The sequence below is a fragment of the Dendrobium catenatum genome, unplaced genomic scaffold (genome assembly GCF_001605985.2).
Source record: "Dendrobium catenatum unplaced genomic scaffold, ASM160598v2 fragScaff_scaffold_1250, whole genome shotgun sequence".
Lineage (NCBI taxonomy): Eukaryota > Viridiplantae > Streptophyta > Magnoliopsida > Asparagales > Orchidaceae > Dendrobium > Dendrobium catenatum.
In genome coordinates this window covers 66,726-88,886 of record NW_021319712.1, presented here as the reverse complement: position 1 = coordinate 88,886, position 22,161 = coordinate 66,726, and the positions used below count along the sequence as shown (strand labels likewise).

General features: G+C 35.3%; 1 protein-coding gene across 1 annotated transcript in view; it reads left to right on the top strand.

The window, feature by feature from the left end:
• Positions 1-4,414: 4,414 nt before the first annotated feature.
• Positions 4,415-22,161, top strand: part of LOC110110704 (PHD finger protein ALFIN-LIKE 3) — a 30,192-nt gene continuing 12,445 nt past the window's right edge. Inside the window, exons 1-3 of the mRNA XM_020842299.1 lie at positions 4,415-4,752; positions 4,895-4,927; positions 11,765-11,993. Of these exons, the coding sequence (XP_020697958.1) occupies positions 4,653-4,752; positions 4,895-4,927; positions 11,765-11,993 (362 nt within the window). The 5' untranslated portion in view covers positions 4,415-4,652. The remainder of the gene's footprint in view (positions 4,753-4,894; positions 4,928-11,764; positions 11,994-22,161) is intronic.

The following is a 22,161-nucleotide window of genomic DNA, read 5'->3' as shown; positions in this document are numbered from 1 at the left end:
TTGAAACAGCTGATTTTTCTGGAATGGATCGTCAAGGCCGATTTTGGATCGTCCTGGGACGATCAGATAAGACAAAAATCCCGAGAGCAAAACATTAATTATCGTCCTGAGATATCGTCCTGGACGATTGAATTTTGTTCACATCGTCCTGGACGATGTGGTGATCGGCCGGGACGATCAGACTTGTTTTTAAAAGAAAATCAGCTCGTTTTGAAGAGAGAGAAAATCATTTTATAAAAAAAAACTGAGGAGAGAGAAAGATAAGAAAAGCAAAGGAAAAAGCCGGATTTCGGAGGCCGCGGAGCGCTTTTCGCCCGTCGCCGTTGTTGGAGGGATTGTTTATCTCGAGGTAAGGACTCCGAATCCTATTTTTGTTTTCGAAGATGTTGAGTTTTGATCGTTTTGTGCTCAGAATTGTATTTTCGTTACCGAAAAACGCGCACTGTTTTGTATTGACGAAACTTTCACCGCACAAGTACTTTTGATATGTTATTGATATGATTTTTCTACACGTTTTGAGTATTTTCTGTAACGATTCTATCGGTTATTTTGGGTTCTGTGCGATTTTGATCGAATAGATAAATATCAGGTTGTTGATTGATGTTGCTTTAGTAGAATAAAAGTCTTATATTGATGTTGTGCACGTTCTGTATTAATTTGGTAATTTTTTATTTTTAGGAATTTTTGTGTAAATTCCGTATACTGCCGTTATGCCGCTGGATTTTCGTACGATTTTCGATTTTTCTGAAATTGATGATTTGAATGCATGCGAATGTGACTATCTGATTACTGAATACTGAAAGACAAGTGGAACCTGGTTGAACCGTTGGTTGGATATCGACTTGACCTGTATAGGATGGTGGGCCGACGGGCTTTCCTTTAAACTATTGATCATTGATATAACGATTGGGAGTCATAAAGAGTTTAATATGCCGACGGGCAGCCGACGGGCAAAGAGTGACGACTCTTATTGAACCAACGTGTGGATATCTACAACAACACTATGGATTTCTACAACAACACTATGAATTATCGAATAGCCAGTGATTGTACTTGTTCAGTAAGACTATTGTGTTGAAATGCATGTGTACGGCATTGACTCATGATGGATTTATTGCTTTATTGATTTAGTTTTACCGATGGATTTACGAACTTATTGTTAGCATACGATTTCATCAAGATTTATATTCTGTCACTGCGCATTACTACTGTTATAGATACTATATGGATATGAATGCTGTAATTGATTCATTGATACTATTGATTCTACACTGTATTGAACTGCTGCATTTGATTCATTGCTGGTATAGACTGGGCTTTATTGTATTGATTTCGATCGATTTAATTGACCAGATAGTATTGTTTTGATTGATTCGATTTGATACGATTGATTTGACTGATCGACTGATTTGCTACTATTTATTGATTTTTTTTTTCTACTGCTGCATTGACTATTGATTTGATTTCCGTATTTGCATAGATTCATTGATCATGTGCAATAGACTGTTCTGGATTTGATTGACTGACATGCATATTGTTTCCAGTACCGTGCTTTGATTTCAGTTATAGGTATTAGGTGACCTGCTGGGCTTTTTGAAGCTCATTATATGTGGTTAATATTTTCAGGTCAAGGCAAGGGAGCAGGAGATTGAGGTTGATCAGGAATCTCCAGGTTTTTGTTCTTTTGGTTATAGTGATTCTTTTGTACTCAGGACATGATAGATTTCAGTTCTGATCATAGTGTAGTTCCTGAGTATTGTATATGATCTTTTGAAATATGAATCGACTTGTATTTTGATGTTTTAAATGTTATAGATTTTTGCTAGACTGTTTGATTGAGGATATAGATAGCTCTGGTAAATTGTTGATGAATTGATTGACATTCTTTCCAAGTTAGATCTTAGGGCGTCACATAGCCTATGAGGGCAGAGTTCCAAATAGCTTTGCCTTCAGAGAGATCATTAGTAGTAAAAGAGAGTTTCTTCTGTCCGGGGGAGAAGAAAGAAACCGGGAAAGGACGAGGTTTCGGTGCAGAAGCAGAGACATTTTCAGCGTAAGATAGGCTGGTGGGAGAAGCGCCTAGAACAGAGGCGGTAGGAAGAGGAGGAAAATCCGGAGAAGCAGCCATCGGAGGAGGGAGGAGCCCTCCCAGCAGAGGGGAAAGCACAAGGCGGCGGAAAAAGGAAAAACCCTAGCGGAGCTCCTGTTTTTCTCTAGGCATTCAAAATTGCACATAGGCTAAAGGAAAAATGTTAAATCTAAACTGGATGAAAAAACCACTCACCAGAAAGAGGGACGCCAATTACAATACTGAACTAAAGAACTGTATTCTGTCACTAACTTTTTAATCTTTTATGTTATAACTTTCAACATTAGAGGAAACGTGGTGGATCGCTATGGTATAAAAAACAACAACAGAAGTGCTTGGCTTGAATTATACAAACTCAATTCCTGTATAAAGCAATCTCAATGCATTATTCAATTCTAAATAAAAAAAAAATACACAAATGAACAGTTGTCCAATGCGCCAAATACAGGGAATATATTTACTCTTTGGTCATCATTAGTTTAAAATATGGTATGTTCATATAAGGCCATTTCATTAATACCTCATGGTCTGAAGAAAACAACAAAAAAGACTGCAGAACAAGAATAGTAGATAAAACCCAAATTCCAAAGGGAAAAATCATGGCTTTTAAACTTTTTATCAGGAGTCTTACGCAGTGCGATATATAAATAATCAATCAAAAATTATATTTCATTTATCTAACAATAAATCAAATCTTCCGGAATCAATCCAACTGAAAAAAAAAATTGGCAAATTCGCTATCGATGGCTCTCAACATCACTGAATTTACTTTGAATGAGTGAAATACATGATAATTAATAAAACAATTTATATTACACCCATCTCATAATAAAAATAGCAGCTTTTACATCCGAAATACGGTAAAGAATTCTGAACCATTTTTTTTTTCTTAGTTACCTGCACCAAGGACCTACGAAAAAAAAAAAATTTTCAAAAAGAATTAAGCTTGGAGCCAGAGATTCTCACCAGGGTCGCACAGCTGAAAGAATTCACCCACACCTAGGTCAAGCAAACAAAACCCAAGTCAAGTCAGATTTCTGAAATTACAAAAATGCCCAAATAGAATAAACGATTGCCATTTGTCTCTCTCGAGAACAGGACAAAAACCTAGGAAAAGAAGTGAGGGGAAAGGGGATGTCACCAGTAGTGAGAGCCTTGATAACCGCGGCCCGCCGAGCCTTATAATCTCGGAAGACTTCCTCCACCGTCCGCTGGGTGTATTGCCCCGCTCCTCCGTCCATTTTGTCAGCGTGGCTAGAGATCAAGAGCTAACTTCTACTGAAGCCAAAAAGGATGCCAAATCAAGCACTTGAAGCATAATTAAAATGGATCATTTAAAGCATAATTGGAAACTTCTAACATTAATTGGATGATCAAATGATATCCAAATTAGACAGATTATAGTCAAATCCAGTAATTCGACGAATCTAATGGGCCCAAAATCGCTCAATTATGACATTATTAAGACACTTAAATGCTAAATGAAAGCTACACAATCAATGTAATTAATATGAGCCATATGGTGAAGTTTTTTGGATTCTAATTCAAATTACCAAAATGCCCATCTAAAAAAAACTATAAATATTATCCCATTCTTCACGCGAAGGGGAAGAAAAATATAAAGAATTAAAGAGAACTCTCTCTCATTTTCCAACCATCGTCACTAACAAACATCAGAAATCACCTTTATATCCAGAATATTGAGAATATTTAACCAAGCTATTAATTTAGTTGTATGCATATGGACACCTGTTTTTTATACTCTCTGTTGGAGAAATCAAATCCTATTGTTGAGTGTCAACTATTCCTATATGGACACTTGATTTTTACAATCTCCCTCAAGAAAAATCAGACATATGTTTAATCTCTTTTTTCTTTAACAATGAAGAAATAAGAATTTTTGTATTACTTGCTATATAGTGAGTATTTTAACTAAGTCAGACCGATAGTTTCTTTTTTCTTTCCCGATTTTCCACGTAATAATTTTTATTCTTAATATTTTTATTTGTGCGTGCTCAATTTTTGTAAAATACTGAGACGTAAAATATACACTTTCTACTAACTCAAAAATTTTAACACGTAATAAATTAAAGGACCGTTAAATTTAAAATTTTTTGGGACATCTTAAATTTAATTTAAAGACATAATTTATCTGCATGATATTTAATTATGTACGTCATAGTACCTAACACAGTGGTTCTTCGTTCTTATCAGCTTGCCTCTATGTGACCGCACGTTAATTCTATGCGCACAGTCGTACGAAATTGGTAATGTCTACCGACCCTACCCCAAAGAAAGAAAGTACAAAACTTGGAAATTGGAATAGCGGATTCCTCCCAATTCTCTCCAATGCAGTTAAACTGTCGTATTTTCGACTTTTTCATGTCCAACCTCACCTTCCTTTTGTCTGCTTTGGACTCGCTCGCTCGCTCGCTCGGTGGTCAAATTTATTCTTCCCTCCTTTTCTAAGTAATTTTCCTGCCTCCCATCTTCCACTCTCCTTCGCGCTCGTCTTTTTGGCTTCAGTAGAAGTTAGCTCTTGATCTCTAGCCTCGCTGACAAAATGGACGGAGGAGCGGGACAATACACCCAGCGGACGGTGGAGGAAGTCTTCCGAGATTATAAGGCTCGGCGGGCCGCGGTTATCAAGGCTCTAACTACTGGTGACATCCCCTTTCCCCTCACTTATTTTCCTAGGTTTTTGTCCTGTTCTCGAGAGAGACAAATGGCAATCGTTTATTCTATTTGGGCATTTTTGTAATTTCAGAAATCTGACTTGACTTGGGTTTTGTTTGCTTGACGTAGATGTGGATGAATTCTTTCAGCTGTGCGACCCTGGTGAGAATCTCTGGCTCCAAGCTTAATCCTTTTTGAATTTTTTTTTTTTCGTAGGTCCTTGGTGCAGGTAACTTAGAAAAAAAAAAGGTTCAGAATTCTTTACCGTATTTCGGATATAAAAGCTGCTATTTTTATTATGAGATGGGTGTAATATAAATTGTTTTATTAATTATCATGTATTTCACTCATTCAAAGTAAATTCAGTGATGTTGAGAGCCATCGATAGCGAATTTGCCAATTTTTTTTTTCAGTTGGATTGATTCCGGAAGATTTGATTTATTGTTAGATATGAAATATAATTTTTGATTGATTATTTATATATCGCATTGCGTAAGACTCCTGATAAAAAGTTTAAAAGCCATGTTTTTTTCCTTTGGAATTTAGGTTTTATCTGCTATTCTTGTTCTGCAGTCTTTTTTGTTGTTTTCTTTTTGGAACATTGTTCTGGTCAGACCATGAGGGATTAATGAAATGGCTTTATATGAACATACCATATTTTAAACTAATGATGACCAAAGAGTAAATATATTCCCTGTATTTGGCGCATTGGACAACTGTTTATTTGTGTATTTTTTTTATTTAGAATTGAATAATGCATTGAGATTGCTTTATACAGGAATTGTGTTTGTATAATTCAAGCCAAGCACTTCTGTTGTTGTTTTTTATACCATAGCGATCCACCACGTTTCCTCTAATGTTGGAAGTTATAACATAAAAGATTAAAAAGTTAGTGACAGAATACAGTGCTTTAGTTCAGTATTGTAATTGGCGTCCCTCTTTCTGGTGAGTGCTTTTTTCATCCAGTTTAGATTTAACATTTTTCCTTTAGCCTATGTGCAATTTTCCTTCATGAACGTCATCTGATCATTCCTTCAACCATTTATCATTGACTGTAATTTATATTTTAGCATATTGATCCTTCATTTGTTTTAAGACATATAGGACGTGCTTATCGTATCATTGATGGCTACTAAATAGAGTGACACACTATATGATGATATAGATACATTAGCAACATTGATAGTAATCAATGTTTGAAATTAATCTTTTTGATAGATTCTTGGAACCCATGTTGCAGTCATTATAGTAGCACTTATTATTTTTCTTCAAAAATGGAAAAGATGTAAATGGAGCATAGAAATTTAACAATAGTAACCAGAAAAAAATCTGTTTTTGGTTGAGGACTTCTCTAATGGAAGGGAAAGGGTGTAAAGTAAGAGTGTAAAAAAGAAGATGGTTGATTGGTGTATTGGTGTGAAGCAATATCTACCCCCAGTTCTTCTGATTTGAATTTAATCCGTTTAAGTAGTTGTATATACACCTCAGATGGCCAGGATGTACTCATTCCATGACTTTAATGTCAGGCTATTAGAATGGCATTACATTCTGTCTTATTATTCAATTCCCAGGAACTAGAAACCCATGCTTCAAGTCATAAAAATGCAAGAGATGTCATCACATGCAATCAAAGAATATCTTCGTCAAATATGGTCTAGTTATTTCTTTGAGTGCTAAACGGAAACTCATAGTGGTATAGAACCATACATGAGTTAATCAAGGATGTTGACATGAAAGAGAGATTGCTAGTGTGAAGTGGAGAGTTAAATTGTGCAAACAGTGAAGCTTGGAGAAGAAAGAAATGCATCCAAAGTTCTCTAATAGCATGCCTGTGAACTTGCATAAGTGAGTTATAAGGGGTGTTTTGGAGGCATAAGATGGGAGTAGCCCTCAAATTTTCTCTTTAAAATACTTTTTAAAAAGCATGATTAAAAAAATCTATATAATTATTAGAATAAAATTATATGATAACAGTACGGGTAAAAATGTAAATGAAGACCTTCTAGGATCAGCTTCAACACAAGCTTGTAACGTTTGAAAGATGTAGAAATTTATTTGAGCTATTCTTAAATGACAGTTTTAAAGAAGCAAGCATTTTGAAAAAGTATAATAAATTATATAATGAGGTATATTATATTTGATTTAAAATAATGAGTTGGAGTTTTACTTTGAAGAAGATTCATAAGTTAGTTTTTTTGGTCCAATAAAGATCCTTAGTGAGTTTTGTAGAGATTTGGGGGATACTATAATTCTTAGAGAAGTTATTTTACCAATATTTAAGAATAAAGTAATAGTTTAAATTGTAATAATTATAGAGGATTCAAACTTGTGTGTTAGACTATGAAGCAATGTGAAAGAGTGATGTGATGTGGAGTTAGAAAAATTAAGTCAGTTTTGAAAAACTAGTGTGCTTACATGCTATGAAGATCTACCAAGGAAGGGACTTCTATGTTAAGACAATTAATGAAAAGTATATAGAATAAACGAGTTCATATAATTTTTATTGATCTCAAGAAGATATATGATCGTGTTTGACAATTTGGTGATCAACCTTGGAATATTTTTATAACATGTTGGCATGATAGGGTATGCTAGTGACATTGTAGTTATTCCAATGACTAATAACCAATCCATAATGATAATAATCCACAATGTAAATGATCAGATATCTAAATCCAATTACAGCTACCAAATTATCTACCAAGGAATAGATGGAACTATGCAAATATTCATGCAAGAAAATATAAATACTCTATTTAATCAAATTAATAACTTTATAGTTTTAAGCATCTCCCATGATGCTTGGAGCAAGAATCTTGAAACTCTCCCCTCAGTGATGTTAAAAAATTGAAAATCACAAAATCAATTTGTTTGAGTTCATAAGAACTAACTAAATAGGTAAAGATTACTTGTTAAATAATAAACCACAAGTCAAAAAGACGTGTAATATAATCAATAAATTGACATAATTAGCAAAACATATTAGCTTGACAATTTCAAAAATCCTTTTGATTTAATCTTATCGGGCGATGATTATTAGCTAGGTTGCACATACACAAACAAGATATGACATAGACTTGAAATCCATTAATTATTGACAATATACGACATGGATAGGGCTTGGATATATCATTATAATTTTTATATCTTAAAATTTGTCATGACCTGGCCCGGAGGTTTGAATTAATGAGACGGAAACAGATGATCAGATGGTTAATTAAATTTTTATTTGTTAAATCTATCATCATTAAGTTGAAAGAGCCACTAAATCCTCAAAAATTTTTAAACTAAAAGATTTAAGTACTTTTCACTCGGAGCGACTTGCCTACGATAAATATTTTCATCTTTTCTACTTATTTTAAGCTTTGAATAATACTTGTTCATTTATAAATTTAGGAGTGAGCCATAAAAGAACTCAGTGAGTAAATCATGCTTCTAAACTACAGTAACCCAAGGCATTAGGAACAATATGCATGATCATTTCAAAACATAAAGAAATTTTATTTAATCATCATTTCAAGAATTTCTATGTTATGCATATATCATATCTTTATCCATATATTTATCCTTTCTCATAAATAATAAAACTGTTACTGGAGTCACCGTCTAAAATAATACCAATGAAGGTACTCTATTTTCATTTAGGTGCACAGGTACTTTGCGTCCCCAGCTAGTACCATAAGGGAATGTGCTCTATCAGTGAACATGCATATGCAAGCATATCCATCTTAACCATTTCATTCATATATCATTCATTTATTTTTTATATAACATATTAATTTTCATTTCATTCAACGTGACCAATCATTGGATATGAAAATGATAAATCATAATCTAGCTTGCAATAAAGACTTGATAAAGAGGTGTTACTATTTTTTGATGCATTTAATTTATAAGAGAGATAAAATCATTAATGTAATTAAAGAGACATGAGTACTCATATTGAACTTTGGTATTGAGATACTTTACTATTTGTCCTTTTTCACACATTGATCGATTTTGCGCCTATATGAAAAACCTATTATTTTCATGTTTAATTTCAAAAGATATGTTAAAAATTTTAAAATAAATTTTTTGAATACAATTTCCATAACAAAACATACCTTGAACTCCTCATCAAAGTTTAAAATTGCGCAATTGGGTATTGAGACATTTTTTTTCGTGAAGCGAGGCATAAGCCTCAAAATCCAAAAATTGCATAAAGTGAAAATAAATGTTAAAATTGATTTTTTATATAATACCCAAATAAAATGTTAAATAATGACATATTAACTTTTTATTGAACTATAAAATAACAAATTGACATACATATTAAATAAAAAATTGTACAAGGTGTAAAGTGACAATTGGTAAATTGCGTGAAATAGAATTAAAGTTCAAATATTACAAGAGCAAAATAATATGAAATATAGGAATTACGTAAAAATATCTTATAACATCAAGTTCAACTTCAAATTTCTTCTTTCTCGGTTCCACACTCATCCACATTTAATTCTTAAATAACTTACATAATTGATAAAAACTCATAAGTAATCTGCACCGTCGTCACAACAAATTAGTCTCTCCCCTAACTTATCTTGTGGAATTCAATGCCTCTTAATATATTGTTTCTTCTTCATTTATTTTAATAATATTTCTCTTTCATAAATATTTGTCATCAATATAAAGATGAGAATAATACTCTAAAATTTTTAGAGGAGATGGTGGTGTGTGACCTTCCATTGATTCCCGTGGGTGGCTATGATGGTGATGGATACAACAAATGCGGTGGGCTGAAAGTCGAGGCGTTCGAGAGGAAGTTGCTGCGGTTCTGGGGTGCATGAAGGCATATTTGTTCGGGGCTTTAGTTTATGATTTAGGTAAGTTTTAATAAAATAATATATAAATCGGATAAGGCGTATGCCTCACACTGGTAAGTCTGGAAACATTTTTCACTGGAATTGCGTAGAGGCGGACCTCAAGGTAAGCTGAGACTCAAGGCGAGCCTCATACTATGCAATTTTAGACAATGCTCCTCACATAAAAATCTATCCGCCCTAGCTTGCTCGCTTGTTTGCTCGATCCTTCTCCCTAGCTTTTGTACTCTCTTGGTCTCCCTCGACGCCAATAATGGAGCCTTCCTTCTCCTTCTTCCTCCTCTTAGTTAGCCACCTCTTCATAGCCTCTTCTATTCGTGCGGTTCAAATGGAGTGAGCTGATCAGAGATATTTCACACGAGAAGTCGCTGCTTTTCACTCTCGTACACGTTTCCTCATTCAATCCCACGATCTGATCCCTTCTGAAGCATTTGTGCTTGCGTTGGTACGTTCTTCTAGTTCTCTTGTCCTGCTTCATTAGCGGTTCCGTTCGCTTGCTTAGTGCAAGATCCAGTTCGGTTGAATTGGACTAGTCTTACAAAAATAGTACAAAAAATGAAAAAATTAAATAAGTGGAATATTAAGAATACTAAAGAAATGATAAATAATTGAATTCTAACTTTGATTTTGTAAAGCTGAATATTTCATAAATAGTTGTGTACCTTATGATATAAAAAATAAGCATAAAAGATTCACTATTCAATAATCTTCATTGTCGAAGTAAACCCAAGCTGCAAGTCACAAAGGAAATGTTTGTGGGATGCGGGGGATGTGTTTGAATTTTCTATTGATGGATAAGTAAAAAATTATATTTAAAAAATAATTTCTTAAGAAGTTATTTAAAAAAAAAGAAAGTCTATTTAAAATAAATTTTTGATAAAATATTTAGGATACGTATGTTTGATTTTTTTTAAATATTATTTTAATTGGACATGTCTTTGCCGTGTCCTACATAAGTCAGAGCTGTGTTAGGTGGGTGTCCATGTGCTACACATGTCGAACATTGCATACCTCCTTAAGTGAGTGTGTTGGACCTGTCGGTACATCATAAATTATTAGAAATAGGAAGAAATGAAAATGATTAGTTTTAATAGAGTTCATAAACATTCATGTGAAGAATATAATCAATATACTTAAATGCTTAAGTATTCATGAGCATCCATACAAAACTTATTTATATATTCAAGAATGACTCATTAAAGCCATTGATTATGACTTTAGTTTATCGTTGATCTCTCAAAATACTTTGAATTAGAAAGGTCATTACCAATCTAATGACTAATTTGCAAAGAACATGTTTTACATCTTAGGCAACACTTAACAAGAGTGAATGAAAAGTTAGGATTCTTAAAGATGATCCCATATAGCTGTGTTAAGGCTAATTATGAGTACTCTTCAAACTCCTTGCCCTTCAAGTGCTATAAGCAGTAAAGAAGGTTTAGGAGACAATAGAGATGTGCGGTCAGTTTTATTTGCTTATGTTAGATGAATAAGAGATTATGTCAATTAATTTTAGTTTGAATCAAAATTAATTGACTTAGAAATGGCTTGGGTTAAGTTGTTTGACCTTGAAATCATGTCAATTTAGTTGATCATGGATTTAACCTTCTACTATGGGAACCCATTATGTTATTAGTAGTGGAAACTTCCCCATCAAGGTGTAAAAGGCATGCTTTGTATGCCTGGATGATACACAAACGTATGGGACATATGCTATCAAAGTGCCTTGGCTTAAAGGGTTTTCCTGTCAGCTTAGGCGAGCTCAAAAAAGTCTTATTAGATGATATCTCTATTTTAAAAATCCTTAGTGTTTCTTGTGATATTTGAAATCTATGCAAATGATGCGAAATTCTCCTTGGGATTGTTCAGTAAGCTTTGTTTTGATACTTTTTTTATGTGAGTGGCATTTTAACCTTTATTATATATTGAAGTTCCATCGTTATATTGAAACCTTTTTTTTATTTGGCTTAAAAATTGGTTTAGTGAACTATGTAGTGTAGCTGTGTAGCCCATTATGTTGTATCTTAGTTAAATGCACTATGAAGCTTATTGAAGATGGTTTAATGGTTATATATATATATATATATATATAGACAGTTCTTGCTGTTTTTACCAGTTTTTCTTAATTAGACGCTTCTTGCAGAGAAGGAAAACTTGTGCCTTTATGGGCATCCAAATGAGCAATGGGAAGTTAGTTTGCCTTCAGAGGAGGTTCCACCTGAGATTCCTGATCCTGCTCTTGGCATTAACTTTGCTAGAGATGGTATGCAAGAAAAAGATTGGTTGGCATTAGTGGCTGTGCATAGTGATGCATGGTTACTTTCCGTGGCATTTTATTTTGGTGCTAGATTTGGATTTGATAAAACTTGCAGGTAATCGAGCAAACCAAGTTAAGAAAGGCTTTTCTTAACTTTCTTACATTTCTTATATAGATTACAACAGATTTTTGCCTCGCTTATAATTTTACTTTTGGCAGTTATTTTCTATGGATTATTAATCCTTGTCCGATTATATCCATCTTACTGGTGGAACCTTATTTGTGCTGTAATATAAAGTGTTTTTACGTATTTATTTTGCTGTTTCGATCTTTCTCTCTATTGCTATGTCTTTTTATTTTAGATTTAGCTATGATTGTGTGAAAAATTTCTCCTTGCGTTATGTTGAAGGATCACCTGGATTGGCCTGGTCAAAGAAATTTTGTTTTGTTGACATACCGGCTGCATATCTTCTTGGTTTTTTATGTGAAGTTCAGCTTTGGATCTATTATTGCATGGATAAAATTTCCTTAAAATTAAAGAAAGAAGCAGAACTTGCGTTACTTAGCTTTGACCTTCTATAGTTGATGTAATAAATGCCGCATCTTGTTCTTTGGGCGGGTGTCAATTTATACGCAGTACTTTGCAAGAATTATTGGAAATGATGATTCCCCAAATAGTTAGGATAAGAATAATGGTGAGAATAACGATGATGCATCAACAAGAAACAAAACAACACAGCTATTTTTTATTAGCGTTTTATTGAAGTTTGTCTAATCTTGTCGTTTTGTTTAAGAAGTATGCTTTTTAATCGATAAGGCACACTAGAAACTTTTTCTAATAAGACTGCTAATATATTGCCAAACAACTAAACCTTTTCAATGAGCATGATGTATTGGTAAATATGGAAGATATTATGGCTGCCTTTCTCCTAAACCAAGAAATCAATTCAAATTCAAATGCTCCAAATTCTCTCAACTAGTGGGGCCTACTCCTGCCTTATAATGTGTTGGAATTTTCATTGGCACTCGCATGTTTTCTCCCTTAAATTGTACTATTGAATACTGCCATAAAATGGTTAATTTTTTGTATAACTTCCTTCACCCCAAACATCAATTCTTGTGTTACGGTTCTCCCTAGAACCAAACCAACCAAACCGGCCTAGGAGGGGCCAGTTCAGGTTTATAGGAGGCGGGCTAAGCCGCATTCTTAATGTTACCCCCTTCCCCCCCAGGGCAGCAATCAGAAAGATGAAAGGGGCGGCTAATGCTTAAGGAAGTAAATTTGAAATTAGTTTATGTTAGGAATCTTTTTATTAGGAAGAATTATATTTAAAAAACATGAGAGGCTAGGGTTTGGGCCTGCATGATTATTTTTTTCTCTTGGAGTTCAGTTGGTGGCTTTGGGCTCTAGATTCATCATCTAGAGATTGGGAGAGAACGACCCTCCTCTCGAATTGAGGATCAATTGTATCTTTGCTTGTTCTTTGCCTTTGATTTTATTCCTATAATATAATTTACTGTTTTTGGATTGTTTTATTGGAGATCTTGAAGTTTTCTCGCTGTTTTCACCTATTCTTGTTAGGGTTGCTTGAGAACTCAAGTATTTCCCACTAGGGTTACTTGCGAACTCAAGTATTTCTTATCATCTTGCCATCTATTCCCTGCTGTTTTTATTTTCTAATGATGGCAATTATACACTCCATATATTAATTACCTAGTTTCTATTATAGTTCCTTTACTATTTTGGATGTAAATTTGCATGTATGCCTTGTAATTTAGCATAAATGATATGAGAGAAATTATTCTCTAAGAAAATATACATTGTTCGTGGCATTAGAGCGAGGTTCTGAGCATTAGTCCAAAGTCAGGATGTGATCATAACAGGCCATGATGGGAATGCAGCTGAGGGACTATCATCTACTAGAAGCACGATGTTCACAAGCGTCGATAATGGATCAAATTTTCGTACTATTTATGAAGGTCAATCACTCAACATAAGCTTAATGGAATTAATATTCATGAATGACTCCAACCAATCATGCTTGTGATAAGAGGAGGAGGGAAGGTCGGATATGTGTCGGGAACCATAAGTCAACCATCAGAAGATGCATCAAATTATAAACCTTAGGAATTTAAGATGTCTATTCTCATGAATTGGCTCATAAATTCCATGGAGGCAAAGATTGGAAGAATCAATTTTTGTGACTTCTCATGCATGTCTCCTATTGCTCTATTCACATCACATATTGCTCCCTTCATATCATCTACCGCTACCTGCATCACCTATTGCTCTGCCCACATTTCTTATTGCTTCGTTTGCATCTCCTTCTACCCCTGATCTCTTCACTCCTCCCTTTGTCTCTTATAGCTACGTCCATAACTTTTGTGCTTGCTTGCTTGATTGAATATAATAATGCATGCATAGGGTGGTTTGAATAGCTTTTTATGATTAGTTCTTGTGGTGTTAAGTGATCATTTTAATAAAGTAATTCTTGAAATCACGTTGCATTCACCACATTGATGTCGAGGGGACAAAAGTTTAGCTTTCTTAGAGGCACATTGTGTAGAGGAAGAGCGCAGCTTTCTTAGAGGCACATTGTGTAGAGGAAGAGCGCAAGACTGCATGTCCTCACCCATTATAGGATCTCTTTAAATTTTCTTAGGAACCTCATTCTCACCCTCTTATTTGTTTCTTTTGTCACGGGAGAGTTAGGGAAGTCCTTGACTTCCCTTCATTAGTCGCATCAACTAACTCTTCCATGGCTTTTGTTGTTTAGGAATCTGAGTCCAATATAATATTTACATCACTCCTCTCCTTTTAGTTCTTGCTAATTGGCATTTGAAAGTATCCGACCTTTCGCTTCAGTCTTTGAGATGACTCGCTTGAATTGCCTTGGCTCTACCCCTTAAATGTAATTGCTAATAGCCAGTAGGATGAGTCATTCCTTACTCCTTCAGTTAGAATAAGACCTAACTTCCTTTTCTTCTCGATTGCCGCTTCATGTTCTCTTTCTTCTTCTTCTCAGTCTTTATTGGCGATCTCTTCACTAATAACATCTTTCCTTTGTGCACACTTCATTATTGTAGTGATTCCAAGATGGCCTCTATTTCATATTGCTTCTTTCACTTGGAATGTAGGCTCATGGAGAGCATTCTCATATCATTTTTTTTCCTCTAAGAGCACAAGAACTTGATGAGCTTAGGAGTTTGCGATTGGTCATAAAACACTGTTATATCCTTGTCGCTTGGCTCAATGTTTAAGTCCCATCCTTGCCGCACGAGATGTGAAATATTTCTTTTGCTAGCCTTTCAAGAGGCTGATAACTGCTCGTTTTCCAACTAGGGGTGTGAAGAACTCAAAGCTATCAAACTCAGGAATAGCCTGAGGGATCTTGTGCATATCAAATATTCTCTTTAAGCCTTGAAGAATTGAGTAAGTGGTTGGGGGTGAATTATTTTAAAACCATTATGGCGGTGTTAAATCTTATTTTGAAAGATGAGTGGGAAGCCACTCTCAAAAGAACTCTCGAGAAGGCAAATTTCGTTGCTCTGAATGACAAAAATTTTGGCCTTTCCATGGTGGCCAAATATTAAAATAAATGGGAATGATGTGCCCTTTTTGAATGCTTTAGTAGTCCCTTTCTCTATTGAAGCTACATAGGTGTAAACAAGTCAAATCGAGTAAGTTCTTACTGAACTCTAAGCTCGAGATCGACTCATTAAAAAATTTATAAGCTTAAGCTCATTTGAAAAGATTGATAATGACTCGATTTCTTAATTTTAAATAAAAAATTTGGTTTTTTTAGAATTTATTTTTTTTTAAAAAGTAGAATTAATTTAAAAGAATTAAAATATGTTATCTAATATTAATTTAAATTAAATTTTAAATATATTTAATTTAATCGAGTTGCTTAACAGGCTTTCGAGCCGAGGCAGGCTAAACTTGAGCTCGAGCTTGAGCTCGAACTTGTGGCTTGATAAGCTCAACTCGTGAGCTCGTTAAAGAATCGAGCTCAAGCCAACTCGCACTTGCACTCCTAATTAAAGCTTTGTGTCTATGAATAGTGTCGTTTAGATTGTTGGTGTGGACATTAAACTTCTTGTTTGGTGCCATTTAATAAGTTGCTGTTGTGGCCAATATTGCATCACTTGCTATTGACCCTGTGTTATGTGTGGAATCTGATTGTGTGTTTCTATTAGGTTTATCAATTTCCTTGGACCTCAAGTTCGTCGTGCTTGCTAGGGGGTGCAGGGGGTTTAACCCTGTTTGGGTTTGGGTGCTTTGCACTCAATTTTTTGCTTTGCACTCAATTTTTTTTTCGTACAACATCGATGCTGCTGTGTACCTGAGGGCCCCTGATGCTTTGTTCCCAGTAATCACAGTGTTAAACGCTAGAGAGCGGAGCACCATAGTGGTATAGATATGGCGCTGCAACAGTCAAGCAGAGGTTTGAGCGCTGCAGCGCCCCAAGTTGGCACCGCAGTGTTGTGAGACCGACTGGATGATTTTATTTATCATTTTTTTGAAGGGTTGCGCCCCTTGAGGTTATTTAATTTGGCTCTCTTGTATTTCGTGAGGTTGGACATAGAGAATAGTGCATGTGAGAAGAGAAGCAAGGAGAGTGAGAGAGGAGAGATCTGCACTTATTTCTCCCAATTTTCATAGTGGATTTCTTGGTGTGATATAGCTTCGTGGTTTTTTTCCTATTTTGGGTTTTTCCACGTTAAATCTTGATGTCCTTTATTTCCGCTGCTTTTACATTCTTGCTTGTTTCTTCATTGTGGTGTTTACTCCTCTTTCCCCAACACCTTAAGCTTGAAAGGTAGCAAGTGAACATCTATGGTGGACTAAATGCCTCTTGATAAGATGATTAAGTGCAATCCTACACACATAGTAGATTTGGCTAATTCCCTCTTTTCACTCTTCTCAAGAAAAAAATGCTTAAAGCTCAAAGTCCAAATTCTACCTTATTATTGAAATATTAGATTGAAGATGCTCCTCTACACCATATAACACCCTGGTCTCACCAAGTTCACCATAATCACATAACACTTTGACCTCTCTAACAAAGTACTAATGCGGACTATCTTGTGCTCAAGCTCATTTTTACCTCTTACATTTCCCACTATCTCCATTATTTGCTTTATTCTATTTTCCGTTAAATAGTACATGTTTTACTTTATTATTGTTTTGTTCATTTTTGCTTATGTGATAGAATACTAAAGATACAAAAGGTTATTCTATGATATTGCAAGAGATAGTTTTGATCAATATATACACAGAACACTCTGTCTCTTTTTTATTCTCTTCTTTGCTTGCGGCTTCTACGTCAACTGGTATTAGAGCTAGTAGACCGAGATGGTAATGGATGATGCAAATAGATGCACAATTGCCGATGATGATTGGAGTTTGGATACCCTATAGGCAACTCACGCAAGCTTTACTCGGCAGGTGGATGTTTTGAATGCTAAGTTATTCAGATTTTCCACGGAGGTGAAGAATGAGCATTACAGGAAATTCAACCTTTTGAGGTTGAATACTCTGCCACAAAACAAGATAAATCCATCGCAAATCCTGGTTTGCTGTGGATTTGCAACGGAACTGAATCCGCCGTTAAAACCCACGTCGTAAAACTATTTTTTGACGGAACTGATTCGTCGCAAATATTTTGCGGCGGATGTGCGTCAGAAATTCCGTCACAATTTACTGCAAAATATCCGTCGTACATTGTTGCAAAAAATCCGTTACAAATCCGCCGCCATTCATGACAGATATTTCCGTCGCAAATAACGATACTAGATCGTTGTATCAAGTTTTGTGACGGAATTTCCATGTCGAATCTGCCAGATGCTTGTATCATTAATAAAGAAAAAATAGCTCTTGCAATCAGTTATTGAGCTTTTCAACAGTACGAATCCAAACAATTTATAAGCAATAATTAAAAGCAGTAATAAGAAGTAATATTAATCAAACAATAACAAACATTTTAATAGCTCAAATAAATAACCACATTCCATAAAATTCTGCAATTATTACAACATTGTTAAAGCTTCAATATTTCTTATACATCAAAAGAAGTAAACTAAATAAAAAATATTTTTACAGATACTCTAGGCAGAATCTATGTCCTCGTTATCATGCTCGGCTGATGTAGGCATAGTTTGATTTCTGCCAATTTGCTCTCTCAATCTTCTAAGCTCATCCAGTATTTGAATATTCATGTCCACCTGTGTTTTTTGGATATTTTCTAACTCCGGTGTCAACTTAGCCATATTAACTCTCATGGCTGCCTGCGGACTAGTTGGTAGCAAAAGAAGACTGTCCCTCGTACGCTTAAGCTTACGTGGTTAATCCATAAACCCATCCTTTATGTAATCCATCTATTGCTTGCGACCAAGTATGGTAGACAGAAACATCTATAGATCCCCCATAGGAACCCTCACCTGCTGCAGCATGGCTCTCTCGAAGTCTTGTATACTCATCCTATAAAATATAACTTAAGATTAATCATCGTATAATCATCACTTATGATATTTCTGTAAGTATAATATCATTATATACTTACATATTGTGGGCTCCGAAAATTCCATTTATAGTGTGTGATCCCGTCCTCTCCGTGCCATTGGTCTATTTTTCTTTTAAGTGTTTGTGTGACGATGACGACAGAGAGTTTTAACTAGATTAGGTTCCGAGGGAATTTTCAGAAGGCAGATTGGGTTTTAGTTAAGACACTACCCAGAGATTTCGCCCTCATTTTGTGAGGACTTTTTGATCTGAGTTCTGGTTTCCTATAGGCGCAAGCCCCTATAATTAATTACCCCTCCTGATAACGAGAGAGAACTTTCGATTAAGGCTAGTCGTTAAGGATGTCACATAGGTTATGAACATATCGTATAATAGCAATAATTTTAGGGTTTAAATTTTGTAGTTTGAAATTTAAAATTTAGAGTTTATCACCATAAACTTAAAACTGGTGATGGGGGGAATGAAGATGAGCCCGATCTAGATCCCATGGTTCCGTCGTCCAGGGCTGTCAGATTCCCTGGTCTACTTAGTCAGAAGAGGTAGTCGACCCAACCTGACAGAAGGCACCTTGTCGGTAGCCATGGGTTGTTTCGTCCAAGAATACCTTGTAGACCTGGGTTGATGTTTGTCTGAGGGGATATATTTAAATCCATCTTAGCTGACAGAGGGCTTGATGCCTATCAAATATACCCTATGATTCATAACTCAAGGGTTTGAAACCTTTAGGGAACATACGGGCTTTGGCCGTGATCGTAATATAATGGTCCCATTTTGAGGAAAAACCACCCGATCAGAGGGCACGTGCCACGTCCCTGTTGGCAAGAGACTGTTTGAGGATGAATCGTAGTGATACACCCGACACAACATTTGCTCTTTGTAAGCTGAGATTAATTTCAAATTTATCACCCCCGACAAATGATTGCGGGAGGTGGATGATTTTTAATTTTGAGTTTTTAGGTGATTGATTTTATTTCAAGAATTTGGGCTTTTGTTTGATTTGAGATTTGACCCCCCTCCGGTTGAGATTTCCGATCAACACGGCCATCATCGGGGTGAAGTTAAGGTCACTTGTATTTTTGTAAGATTTTGGGAGACATTTTGTTTTTCAAGTCATGTCAACTCCAGTCCTTTTGAGGAGGAAGAGGAAACTTGAATATTTAACCCTGCGCAGCATTCTCAGACATTTGTATTTATAACTTTAAAACATTTGTCGGAGAACATGCAGGGTTGTAGTTTAGTTTAAACATAAAATGTGCATTTGACCCTGCGCAGCATTCTCAGATTATTAAATTTAGGAATTATATTCAATGATCGGAGCACATGCAGGGATATATTTAGTTTAAGGGATCGTATTTAATACATAAGGGGCATTTTAAAATATTTAAATATGATCCATTTGCGAGAGATTTTATTTAGGAAATGTCCAAATTTTCATTTAAGGGCCTACGAACGCCTTCTGTCCGCTTGCGTACATGTTGTGGATCCGGTGGCGTGGTTCTAATTCAGGTTTCATTTATAGCAGATAGAAGATATCCCTTTGTTGTTAATATCCCACTCAACATAGCTCACAGGAAATGCTTGTTCAATAGACATTAGGAGATCGTGCTAGTATTCGTAAGATAATTATATTGCTTGTTATAAGCTCTCGTATTCTCTCCCATAAGTAGACTAATTTGTTTGAAACAAACTCCTTGTCTTTACTTATAGTCTAGTTATTGAGGGCCCTACAAATTCTTTACTCTCATTTATAAATGAATTATAGTGTATTATGTTTTGTCTTTGGGTTGAAGGAAATGGTTTAAAGCACCAATCATTATAAACCTTAACAAATTGAATCCTTTCTGTTGAATGATATGCTTTATTTTAAAATTTAAAGTCACATATGTAACTGATATAAAAGGACTATCAACTCATAAGGGTGTTTGTTGAACAAAATTTTAGAGAGCATGTATTTGAGAGCTGCTACTTGTTGGAGAGCAATTTCAAAGTCGTGTGGGTGTTACTCTTGCTCTAAAAGTTATTGTGTTTAGGTTGTTCAGTTGGAGAGTTGCTCAGTTGAAGATCTTTGTGAGAAATTGTACTTAGACTGAATTATTAGAAGCATTTCATTTTTTGTGTTTTATTGTATTAATTATATTATTTAATTTAACCATCTAATTAATGTTAAGTTTTTAATTTTTTTGATCAAATTTTAAAATTGTTTAAGTTTTCATTTAATGCTTCTCAAATATTTCAAAATTATGGTTTAAGTCGAAAAAATTGTCTAAGTTTCAAATTTCTGAGTGAATTTCGGCAGCCTCCCGGCGTCTCCTCCCCACCGAGGGAGAAATCGGGACGGCACTGCAGATATAATATAATATTATATATATAATATTATATTAAAATATATGTGTTATAGTAGATATAATAGAGAGGGAAAGAGCCATTATCGGGCTAGGGTAGAGCCAGGTCTGGACAGGGAGGCGGAGCAGGAGTCACGCACGCACGGGTCTCGGCAAAGGCAGAGGCGGCGTCGGCTTGGCCGGAGGACGGCGGTGTCGGTCTGCTCAGGCGGGAGGACGGTCAGATTAGGAGGAGGTTTGGGTCGGTCGGCGAGTTCGGGGTTGGCTTCAAGCTCGGAGGAGGCACAGTCGGCGGTCTGGAGGAGATGCGGTCGGAGATGGTACAGTTTGGTCGTCGAGCGATGGCACTGTAAGTTTCCCGAACTCTTCTTTCCCCTTTCCTTGCGATTCTGAGAGTGTGAGTCTCTGTGTGCGTGAATGTGTAGCCGAATGGGGGAGGATTTGTTTTTTATGTCGTGAGAGGGGCGGTTACGAGACGATCCGAAGAGAGGCGACGATTGTCGGTGGTTTTACCGTTACAGTCAACACATATGCCCTCCTAGTTTGCTCATCCACCTACTGCTGGTCTTCCTGATGCTTATGAGTGTGACTGTGTAACTCAACCGCAGTGGATTTTCTACCAAGCATCTCCTTCTGTAATATACTTAGATTAACATACATAAATAAATAAAAATTATTAAAATCTATAAAATCCTTACCAATCCTCGTCTATGCTAAGTGTGTGGAATTGAGCCGCTAGTATGAAGGGTGCTTCCTAGGCCCCCGACGTCAGAAACTTGGTTTTGTCTGATATTATCATTTTCATTAAGTTAATTGATAATATATAAGGTTGACATAACTTTTTGAAATATACACTGTTTCTTTGAACCAATTTAGAAATTTAGATTTCACTCTCTTTTTTTGCTGTAATAGTGACATTGTAGTAAGACTATTAACGAACATCCTGCAAAAGTTTTGAATTTAGGGTCTTTATGTATGAGTCTATAAAATTTACAGAATCTTAATTTAAACTTACTCGAGATATGACTCAACTTCAGAAACAGTATGTACAATGGGATAACTCTCATCTCCTTATCTGCCAAATAGTGTACAGTACAAACACCTATTGCCTCGCCACCTCTGTTGAATACTGATATGTTACTGGTAGATGGACATACATTTGGATCACCCACATTTTGAGGTATAATATTCCTTGTTGATTGTAAGTTTGTATCAAAGTAGTATGAGCAAAATTGTAGTCTCATACATCAGATTAGATTTATAAATTCCTACAATCACACAATTAGATTTATATCAATTTTTTTTTAAAATTAAATAATATGTGCAATAGTGATATTTTTAGGAATTTGTATGGATAGTTGTGCGACTCCATCAATCACTCATTGTATATTGGGCAATAAAAAGTATTTGTGAAT